Raw genomic sequence first — 10,398 nt, 5'->3', positions numbered from 1 at the left:
TGTTGTGGTTACATTTGTGTTGGAAAAATGCTCTGTTTTTGGATGTTGTAGTAGACCATGGGACTCTGTTATGCCTAGATATCCGCTTAATGAATGTCTTTTTAAGTGCTTAAAAAGGGTTTTTAAGTCGACTTTGTGAACACTTGGGTGACTTTAAAATTTTATCACAACTTTGATGGTGCAGCAAAGAGCAAAGTTCCCCTAAATGAGAAAAATGATTCTATGAGCAGTGAAAATTATGAGTCCTTATCAGAACAAGGCAGTAGTTTAGGTGCTGCTTCTGACACTGAGTGGGGCAGTCCGAGCTCTAAAAGGACTGTTTTCAGCAACAGCCCAATTAGAACAAATGATAGACAGGATATAAATGATTATGAGATGAAAGTTGGGAAGGAAACTAATGGAGTTTGGCCAATCCAGAGGTTTGGAGATCAATATATCAAGAATTGGGTTGGTCGATGTAATCTTGAACAAGACGTGAGCGTTTATGATTTGGATTATCCAAGTACAGCACCGTACCCTACTCGTATAGGAGCAGCAAGAAGCCGGGCGAGTTTCGAGCATCGAAAAGTTGAAAGAGATGCATATACAAGGTACTCTAGGAACTCTATGGCTGTTGCTGACAGACCTTCAAGTTCTAACTTTGAAGGTTTGAACCCAAATCCAGCTGAGCTGCTTAGAAGGTTGGATGAGTTGAAAGACCAAATTATTATGTCTTGTGATGTGAGAGCTCCAGCCAATCAGTACTACGGTCGGCCTACTTACAATGTTCCAATGCAGCCTTCAACAAAGAGCCAACAGCTGAGCCATGGCTCTCATTACCAGAGAAATAGTGAGGAGTTCTTACATCCAAAAGAGCCAATCAAAATGAGTGCTTATTACAATGAGAATGCTATTCCTATTGGACTCGAGGCGTCTGATCTGCGACGTGCTGGTCGTTTTCCACACTCGAGACAGTCTAGTGAGTTTAGTTCAGTGACTGATGGTTATGGTCTGGTTCAACCAAGAAAGGCTCCACTTTTGCAAAGAAATGGAAATTCTTGTGATGCCATTGCAGGTGGTGCCCCATTCATTGTATGTGTTAGTTGCTTGGAATTGCTTAAACTGCCAAGAAAGCTTTATAAGTTGCAAATGGATTGGCAGAAACTGCAATGTGGTGCTTGTTCGGTTGTCGTTGTTGTACGAGTCGAGAACAGAAGGCTTGTTGTTAGCGTTCCATCGGAATCCAAGCTCAAAGAAGTTTCTCCTGATGATGGTTCCCCCAAACGAGCTGCCAATGCCACAAACTCCTTAGAAAACTCTGGTGATTCTTGTCACAAGTTAATCAGTACTGACCACAACAAGCATGAGCAAACTTCATTGAAGACCACCCCAGCTATAAAATGTGAACCAAGCCTTCTCAACGACTCAGCTGACCTGCCTTCAAAAGATGTTTCCAAGGAGAATTCTGATAGCACTTCTTATCAGGAAGCTAGCAAATACAGAGAGGGAGGTGATGGACATAAGCAGAATACTGTGATAGACGACAACGCCGAGCCGATCGAGTTGGACGTATCGTTTGAGGATTATTCGAACATTCATGTTTCTCAAGATTTTGTGGAAACAAGCAAAGAAGAAGTGGAAGATCAAAGCAAGATCAAAAACAGTCAAGAATCAGAAACCTTTTTTGTGGGTCTCAGCAGGTACAACTTAAGAGATTTCTCAAGATCAAGTGAAATTCCGGATAATGGAAAGCCTGTTGTTTCAGTTAATGGGCAGCCTTTACCAGCTCATGTAGTCAAAAAGGCTGAAAAGCAAGCTGGGCCCATTCTTCCCGGAGATTATTGGTAAGTTTCTAGTTCACCGCTAGCCGATATTATCCTCTTTAGGCTTTTCTTTTCGAACTTTCCCTCAAAAATTTTAAAACACGTCTACTAGGGAGAGGTTTCCACACTCACAATCCACCCCTTTCAAGGCTCAGCGTCCTCGCTGGCACACCACCCGGTGTTTGGCTCTGAGACCATTAGTAACAGCCTAAGCCATAGCAAATATTGTCCTCTTTAGGCATTTTCTTTTGGGCTTCCTCTCAAGATTTTTAAAACGTGTCTACTAGGGAGAGGTTTCCACACTCTTATAAAGAACTCTTGGATGCATTCCATCGTCCTGTTTCAATGATTTTAACTGGCTTTAACATTGTGGTTTCCCCCTTTAATTGTGGCTACCAGGTATGATTATCAAGCTGGATTCTGGGGCGTAATGGGGCATCCATGTCTTGGCATCATTCCTGTGAGTTTCAATCCTATGGTTCAATAGCTCTAAGTTATCAATATCAAGTACGTTAACCAACTCCCTTCTTCTATGCTCATCATTCAGCCGTTCATCGACGAGTTCACCTATCCATTGTCAAGGAACTGTGCTGCTGGAAACACTGAAATCTTTGTGAATGGCAGAGAGCTTCACAAAAGGGATTTGGAGCTGCTTTCTAGCAGAGGGTTGCCCACTACTCCAAACAAGTTTTATAGAATCGACATCTCTGGAAGAGTTGTGGATGAAGATACTGGGAAAGTGTTGCACAATCTGGGAAAACTCGCCCCAACGTAAGTTCATTGCTTTCATAACGTTGTTTCTCAGTTTCTTATCATTACAAAGTATAAACCATTTGACCTTCAACAGTTTTTGAAAACACAGCATTGCGAAGGTGAAGCATGGGTTCGGGATGAAAGTACCAAGAACACTCAAGTATGACACATAAAGTGTACGCGGTTCATACCTTTTGCCTTATGGAACTCAAACTCATTTGCTTCTCTGTATATCAAGTTTTGGGTATATAAATTTGAAGCGTTGTTACTAAATTAGATTTTATAATACTCGGTAGATATGGTCTGTTAGTCTTACTATTTTTAAAACGCATTTAGTAGGGAGAGGTTTCTATATTATTATAAAGAATGTTTCGTTCTCTACTCCATGTGAAACCTCATAATTAGTGAGTATTATGTTTAAGTAGTAAATGTCGGAAATTAATTTATTAGAGTTTAATTGATACAATTATAAATTTGAAAAAATGGGATAAAATGGAAGTTAAATTAATATATTTATAAAAATTTATGATTTAAATTGATATAATTTTAAAATTAAGAGATATAAATTGATTTTTGTCTAAAAAATATTTAAAAATGACTTAAATGTATTTTAAATCTAATTTTTAAAATTTATTTCCATGTGCGTTCATTTCCTAAATAAAATTCAATATATAATTTTTTTTCTTAAAAAAAACACTCCACCAACGATCAAACGAATTTGAGACGCCGGATTTCAAAACAAGTCCTCAATGTCAGTAATTCATTTGAATTTTGAAAAATAGACAAATCCGACCGTTGGGCTTCTTTCTCCCTATATAAAAACCCCACCCTCGTCTGTACAAGATTTTCAAATTTCGCCTTCAAACCCTATCTGTCTCTCTCTTCTTCTATCTTCAATGGCCAGTTCCGCCACTGCTGAAGTTCTGGTCACCGGCGAACCTGTCGGACGGACGAAGAAACCTAGAAACAGCCGGAAGGCTCTCAAGGACAAAAACTCGTCACCGGAGGAATCTCAATCTATGGTCACGAAGGTAACGCAGCCGTCGGAAGAGGAGAACCTCTCTCTGAATCAACCGAAGCCGAAAGCTGCGCAGAAGAAGCAGCCGGTGAAGCAGTCCTTCGATAAAGATTTGCAGGAAATGCAGGACATGCTACAACAATTGAGGCTCGATAAGGAGAAGACTGAGGAGCTTTTGAAAGAAAAGGATGAGATGCTTAAGCAGAAGGATGAAGAGCTTAAAACGAGGGATAAAGAACAGGAGAAGCTCCAGATCGAATTGAAGAAGTTGCAGAAATTGAAGGAATTCAAACCTAATATGGTTTGCTTCTTAATTTTGTGTTTTTCTTTCTGATTATTCGTATACCTAGAAATGAACAAGAAATTGTTAATTTTATGTTCGATATAGCTGGAATTAATTAGTTTTTCGGAAAGAAATCGTCAGATCTGGTTTGGTTTTGATTTCTGATTGTTGAATATTTTTCATTCTTGATTAGAACTTCCCTATGATTCAAATTTTGAAAGACAAGGAGCAAGAGAAGAAAGAGAAGAAGAAGTGCTCAGAAAAGAAGCGGCCCTCTCCGCCTTACATATTGTGGTGCAAAGATCAGTGGAATGAGGTATGTTATACTTCTCATAATTCTTGATTATTATCACTGTTGAAATTACTTTTGAAATTTACATTTCTGGCTTGTGTTCTCCGACGCAGATCAAGAAGGAAAATCCAGAGGCGGAGTTCAAAGAAATCTCGAACATTTTGGGGGCAAAATGGAAGAGTGTTACTGCAGAGGAGAAGAAGCCATATGAGGAAAGGTACCAGGCAGAGAAAGAAGCCTATTTGCAAATCACTTCTAAAGAGAAGCGTGAGACTGAGGCGATGAAGCTGTTAGAAGAGGAGCAGAAGCAGAAGACAGCCATGGAGTTGCTTGATCAATACCTCCAATTCAAAGAGGAAGCAGAGAAGGATAACAAGAAGAAGAAGTAAGCAGTACGATTTTATCTCTATTCTCTCTGTGGAAGTGCTTTGTGCTAATGTTTGATAACATGTCTCTTAGGAAAGAGAGAGATCCACTGAAGCCCAAGCAACCGATGTCGGCGTTTTTCCTCTTCTCAAATGAGAGGCGTGGATCCCTTTTTGCTGAGAACAAGAATGTCCTAGAGGTTAGATTTGTTTTCAATTCTCAAATTTTGGTTTCTCTGTGTTCGTGTCAGGGCTTCTAATTTGCTTTAGCAGTCCAATTTTCATGTTCACTGCCTTCTCCATTCAGGTAGCTAAGATAACAGGAGAGGAGTGGAAGAACATGACAGAGGAGCAAAGAGGTCCCTATGAAGAGGTCAGCATTCATCGAAATTCAACATCTAAAACAGATTTTTTATAAATAATTCATTCAAAACCAATATTATCTCTTGAATTCATGCAGATGGCGAAGAAGAAGAAGGAGAAATACATGCAGGAGATGGAAATTTACAAGCAGAAAAAGGAGGAAGAAGCAGCAAACCTCAAGAAGGAAGAGGAAGAGCAAATGAAGCTTCAGAAACATGAAGCTTTGCTGCTGCTAAAGAAGAAAGAGAAAACTGAGACAATTATAAAGGTAAAAGACTGTAATTTTGTGTCATATCTTGACTGCACTATAATATTTGGACAATCCATTGATTTGAGATGTCTGTATGATCTATTAAAGAAAACAAAGGAGGAACGCCAGAAGAAGAGGAAGGAAGGGAAGAAAAACGTTGATCCTAACAAGCCTAAGAAGCCTGCATCCTCTTACATCTTGTTCAGGTAAAACAAAATCAAAACACCCTTCAAACAGAAGAATTGCATTTGGAGAACCTTGTTACTGAACTTGTTTCTTGTGTCAATTGCAGCAAAGAAGCAAGGAAAGTTATAATGGAGGAGAAGCCTGGAGTGAACAACTCCACAGTCAATGCCCTGATTTCAGTGAAATGGAAGGTTTGAACTTGCTGCAATCTTCTTTCTGTTAGTACTACTGTAAGAACATTATGGTTGGTGCTGATAAATGGTCTGTTTTTGTTCTTTACTTTGAGGAGAATAGGAACTAAGTGAAGGGGAGAGAAAAATGTGGAATGACAAAGCTGCAGAAGCCATGGAAGCTTACAAAAAGGAAGTGGAGGAATACAACAAAACTGTTGCTGAAACAACAAAGGGTGAGGAGGAGGAGAAAGCCTGAGAAAAAGAATTCATTAGTTAAGTGTTTCTTCTCTGTTCAAGTGTTATTTGAACAGTCACTAACAAATGACTGATTTTGTTTGTTCATCCAATTGATTTCTTCTCTAGCTGTTAGATTGTTGGCATAATAATTCAGTGCTAGGTTCTTCTTTATGAAATTGGTATTTGTTCCATCGTATCTGAATGAGAAAGTTCTGACTGATTTTGGGTCTTTTTATGATGGGTACAATACCAAAATATTCAAACATGTGATGACTGAAGAAGGTCGTCATCATTGACTAAAATTATCATTCCATTTTATTCTAGTTTTAATATAAAACTCCATTGATGGCTACAACCACTTGTTGTGTGAATCAAATTTCTTTTATGACATTTGAATGATTGATGATTTGTGGTGTTTTCTTGACCTTTACCTACAACTTTCATCTTTTCACCCAAAAAGAAAAAAACAATAATAATAATTAACTTTTGAATTCTTTTTTTATTTTATTTTATGGAGGATGATAATTATCTTGATTTTAAATACTACTTATATCAATATTCATTTTTTAATTTTACTTTTTATTTTTTCATGCATTTTCAAATGTGAAGTCAAAGTTTTTAAGCTAGAACTAGACCAAAACTAAATCAAATGGATTTGAACCATATCGAACTAGACAAAACTAGACTGAATTTATAATACCCGATATTTTTTTTTTAAATAAAAGAACACAAAAATATGTGTGACTAGTGTCACGTACGACCTGACGCATTCTAGCCCTTTGAATACTTTTGAGATCGAGAAAGTGGAAATTTGTTAAAGACCAAATTTAAAAAATAGAAACCATAAATAAATGTATATACATATATCTATATATATTTTAGATAAATGGCAAAATAAATTGAAAAAAAAGAACTTAAAAAGGCATGTATTTATTATTATGACTATGCTTGACTTCTATAAATATCATTTGCAAGCAATGCCGGCAGTTTCCATTTCACTTTCGCCTTGCCTTCTCCACCGGCCCTGGATTCCATCGCCCGCCAAACTCGACAACTACGATGGTGAATCAACCTCCGATCACCGATGACCTATTTCCCTACGACGATCGCCAAAACGACGCTGGAGCAGCATTCGTCCTCCAATCCAAAGGTAACTCCAAGAACAAGATTTCGCGATCGTCTCTGTTTTCAATTTCTCATTCTCAAATAGAAAATGGAGATTCATAAGTAAATGACTTCTTACTCCGTCGCTCGACGATTAAACAGGAGAATGGTGGCATGCCGGATTCCATTTGACGACGGCGATCGTCGGACCGACGATTCTAACGCTGCCGTACGCGTTCAGTGGACTAGGTTGGGGATTAGGGATTTTCTGCTTGACGATTATGACGGTTGTGACTTTCTATTCGTATTTACTCATGTCTAAGGTTCTGGATCACTGCGAGAAGGCCGGTCGCCGTCACATCCGATTCCGGGAACTCGCCGCCGACGTATTAGGTATCTTTTTAATTAACTGCTTTATTCCTCTTTAGGTATTTCAAGAATATCATATCATCATTACCACAGCGCATGCGTGTTCTATTTTCTGCTCTGTAATTCTCCGTTTTAAATTTTTTAATATATATATATATATAATATGTAGTTTTAGTAGTAAAAAATAAATATTTATTTAATTTTTTTTCCTTAAAAGAAACTTTAAAATATTCGCCAACTCAAAAAACGTATAATATAACTTCATTTAAAAAAAGTCAATAATCACTCACATGTGAACTAAAAAAGAATTAAAATATTCTATTTTTATAAAAATATTTTTTGGCTTAATATTTCATTTTAAAATTATTTAATAAATTCTAGATTTAATATTTGATTAATTGGGTATTTCTTTTTTATATTTATGTAAAATACAACGACATCTAAGACCAATCGCTTACGAACAATAAAAAAAATATAAATTTATTTTAGTTTAACGAAATTAAGATAAAAATTTGTATATCTAATCTCGTGATAAAAGAATAATATAATTCAAACTTGCGTAACGAACCATAAAACTAATATATATATATTATGCTGTATATATATTTATGAGAATTTAATGAGTTGAATGATATTTGAAGATAGTAACATGAGTGGTGGATGGAGGAATTATTGTACGTGGAATATATATAGCCCCATAAATCTGATTTTTTAAAGATCTAACATTTAATAACATTTTAGTTAAATTTGATTTTTAAAATAAGTTGCTATTTATAGTTTATATTATCTTTTTTAAAAATAGAAAAATATAGTTTGGGTGGGTTGGTAGCATTCTCATATATATACATTTAAACTTATATTTGTAATAATTTTGAACAGGATCTGGATGGATGTTTTACTTTGTAATATTTATTCAAACGGCTATCAATACTGGAGTGGGAATTGGAGCAATCTTGCTGGCTGGACAGTGCATTGAGGTGTGTCTTATTCTCACCCATAGATATATATATACGTGTGTTGTGCTGTCTTTATCTTTTCAAATGAAACCCATTCTTACAAGCTTCACCCACTGATTTGATCCTGAGAAAAACAAGACTAAAACAGGACAAATAGATAGGAAAAGTCAAATTGCTTTTATTGATAATTTGTCTGAATTTGTGACCCAATGAGAACATCACTTCCTTGTCAAATTGCTTTGAGTATGAGCATTTATGACGTGGATCACTGTCTTTTTAGATCGGTAGCAGATATTGTTCTTTTTTTACTTTTCTTTTGGACTATCTATCAAGGTTTTTAAAACGGTCTGTTAGAGAAAGGTTTTAATACCCTTGTAAAGAAGGTTTCGTTCCCCTTCTCAATCGATGCGAGATCTCACAATCCATCTCCCTTCAAAGTCTAGTATCCTGGCACTCGTTCCCTTTTCCAATCGATGTGGGACCTCCTAATTCACCCCTCTTAGGGGCCCAACGTCTTTGCTGGTGCACCGTACACCCCATTTGGGGCTCAGCCTTCTCACTGACACATCGCTTGGTGTCAAGCTCTCTAATACCATTTGTAACAGCTCAAGTCCACCGTTAGCAGATATTGTCCTTTTTGGACTTTCTCTCAAAGTTTTTAAAATGTATTTGCTACAGAGAGGTTTTCACACCCTTATAAATAATGCTTCGTTCTACTCCCCAATTGACGTAGAATCTCGCCGCATCATTTGTTATTAGCCTCATTTTATGGTCATTCTCTAAATTTTCACAAGTACTTGCTCTTATGTCATGAACTCTTAAAAAGGGAGTGAATTGAATGTGGTTTTGGGTGACATACAGATACTATATTCAAACTTTTATCCAAATGGATCGATGAAACTGTACGAGTTCATAGCAATAGTAACAGGGGCAATGATTATTCTGTCTCAGCTTCCAACCTTCCACTCTCTTAGACATGTCAATCTGGCCTCTCTGCTTCTCAGCTTGGGCTACGCCTTTCTTGTGGTTACTGCTTGTATCATTGCAGGTACTAAACACATAGCAATTCCTTTCATAATATGATCAACTCATCTTATGTTTCATCTATCAATAATTGAAGCAACCAGAAAAGAAGCTGGATCAAGGGACTACAGCTTAGAATCGTCACCAAAATCAAGGATGTTCAGCGCCTTCACATCCATCTCCATTTTAGCAGCCATTTTTGGGAATGGAATCCTCCCTGAAATCCAAGTAATTCAAACACATTACATTACAGCTTCTGATTATGTGACACTCAGTTTGAATAATTTAAGGTAATTCATAGCTCATAACAGGCAACTCTGGCAGCTCCGGCTAGTGGGAAGATGGTGAAAGGGCTTTCCATGTGTTACACCGTCATATTCCTAACCTTCTACGCCATTGCTGTGTCTGGATATTGGGTGTTTGGGAACAGGGCTACCCCCAATATCTTGCAGAGCTTGATGCCCGACACTGGGCCTTCTCTTGCGCCCACTTGGATCTTGGGCCTCGCTGTTATTTTTGTTCTTCTTCAACTCCTAGCCATTGCCCTGGTCTGCTAACTTCAATCACTAAAATACAATACTTTTGAACTTAACATTGAATTGAAATTGAAGCTTAAATTATAGGTTTATTCACAAGTGGCATATGAGATAATGGAGAAGCAATCAGCTGATGTAAAGAAAGGGTTGTTTTCCAAAAGGAACCTTATTCCAAGGATCATACTTCGGACAATGTACATGATTATGTGTGGAGTTTCTGCTGCAATGCTTCCATTCTTTGGAGACATTAGTGCTGTAGTGGGTGCTATTGGCTTCATTCCTCTTGATTTTGTTCTACCAATGCTTCTCTACAACATCACCCACAAGCCACCCAAATCATCCATCACCTATTGCACCAATCTCGCCATCATCATCGTCTTCACCGGAGTCGGGATCATGGGTGCTTTCTCTTCTATAAGAAAACTCGTTCTTGATGCCCAAAAATTCAAGCTCTTCAGCAATGATGTCGTTGATTGATATCTTTGTCTGAATTTGTGACCCAATGAGAACATCACTTCCTTGTTCCCTTTGAGTATTAGACTAGACGGGTAGCAGATATTGTTCTTTTTGAACTTTTCTTTTGGACTATCTATTGAGGTTTTTAAAACGGTCTGCTATAGAAAGGTTTTAATACCCTTGTAAAGAAGGTTTCATTCCCCTTCTCAATCGATGCGAGATCTCACACCAT

At 37.4% G+C, this 10,398-nt stretch overlaps 3 protein-coding genes across 5 annotated transcripts; all 3 read left to right on the top strand.

Annotated features, from left to right (window-relative positions):
- The first annotated feature begins 56 nt into the window (after positions 1-56).
- Positions 57-2,936, top strand: LOC111785929. Of its 2 annotated transcripts, none has more exons than XM_023666305.1 (4): positions 57-1,823; positions 2,202-2,262; positions 2,350-2,573; positions 2,650-2,936. In XM_023666305.1, exons 1-4 carry the CDS (start codon positions 223-225, stop codon positions 2,654-2,656), a joined length of 1,893 nt encoding a protein of 630 aa, XP_023522073.1. In that variant the 5' UTR covers positions 57-222; the 3' UTR covers positions 2,657-2,936. The 2 variants fall into 2 exon arrangements, with proteins under 2 accessions (XP_023522073.1, XP_023522072.1); XM_023666304.1 differs by having other exon boundaries at positions 59-1,823; positions 2,665-2,932.
- Positions 2,937-3,407: 471 nt separating this feature from the next.
- On the top strand, positions 3,408-5,958 carry LOC111785930 (high mobility group B protein 6-like). The gene is made up of 9 exons (XM_023666306.1): positions 3,408-3,874; positions 4,050-4,172; positions 4,262-4,533; positions 4,608-4,713; positions 4,821-4,886; positions 4,974-5,144; positions 5,235-5,332; positions 5,419-5,503; positions 5,607-5,958. The coding sequence occupies exons 1-9, from the start codon at positions 3,452-3,454 to the stop codon at positions 5,739-5,741; spliced, it is 1,479 nt and encodes a 492-aa protein (XP_023522074.1). The 5' UTR covers positions 3,408-3,451; the 3' UTR covers positions 5,742-5,958.
- A 675-nt stretch (positions 5,959-6,633) lies between these two features.
- Positions 6,634-10,192, top strand: LOC111785931 (probable GABA transporter 2; the record flags this gene model as incomplete). 2 transcript variants are annotated; one of them, XM_023666308.1, is given in 7 exon segments in its annotated part: positions 6,634-6,872; positions 6,989-7,219; positions 8,075-8,172; positions 9,103-9,199; positions 9,272-9,402; positions 9,486-9,722; positions 9,798-10,192. In XM_023666308.1, coding segments are annotated over 7 exon segments (1,275 nt in total).
- Between the last annotated feature and the right edge of the window lie 206 nt (positions 10,193-10,398).

The sequence above is a fragment of the Cucurbita pepo genome, unplaced genomic scaffold (genome assembly GCF_002806865.2).
Source record: "Cucurbita pepo subsp. pepo cultivar mu-cu-16 unplaced genomic scaffold, ASM280686v2 Cp4.1_scaffold000847, whole genome shotgun sequence".
Lineage (NCBI taxonomy): Eukaryota > Viridiplantae > Streptophyta > Magnoliopsida > Cucurbitales > Cucurbitaceae > Cucurbita > Cucurbita pepo.
Note: the sequence above shows the minus strand (reverse complement) of the source record. Positions and strands in the feature narration are given on the sequence as shown.

What these genes read in the sequence shown, in the direction of transcription:
- LOC111785930 (XM_023666306.1), top strand. Translation starts at nt 3,452, where the DNA reads ATGGCCAGTTCCGCCACTGCTGAAGTTCTGGTCACCGGCGAACCTGTC. An exon ending in AAGGATAACAAGAAGAAGAA is followed by an intron (nt 4,534 to 4,607) that starts GTAAGCAGTACG and finishes CATGTCTCTTAG; the next exon opens with GAAAGAGAGAGATCCACTGA. An exon ending in AAAGAGGTCCCTATGAAGAG is followed by an intron (nt 4,887 to 4,973) that starts GTCAGCATTCAT and finishes GAATTCATGCAG; the next exon opens with ATGGCGAAGAAGAAGAAGGA.
- LOC111785929 (XM_023666304.1), top strand. Translation starts at nt 223, where the DNA reads ATGAGCAGTGAAAATTATGAGTCCTTATCAGAACAAGGCAGTAGTTTA. An exon ending in ATTCTTCCCGGAGATTATTG is followed by an intron (nt 1,824 to 2,201) that starts GTAAGTTTCTAG and finishes TGTGGCTACCAG; the next exon opens with GTATGATTATCAAGCTGGAT. An exon ending in CATGTCTTGGCATCATTCCT is followed by an intron (nt 2,263 to 2,349) that starts GTGAGTTTCAAT and finishes CTCATCATTCAG; the next exon opens with CCGTTCATCGACGAGTTCAC.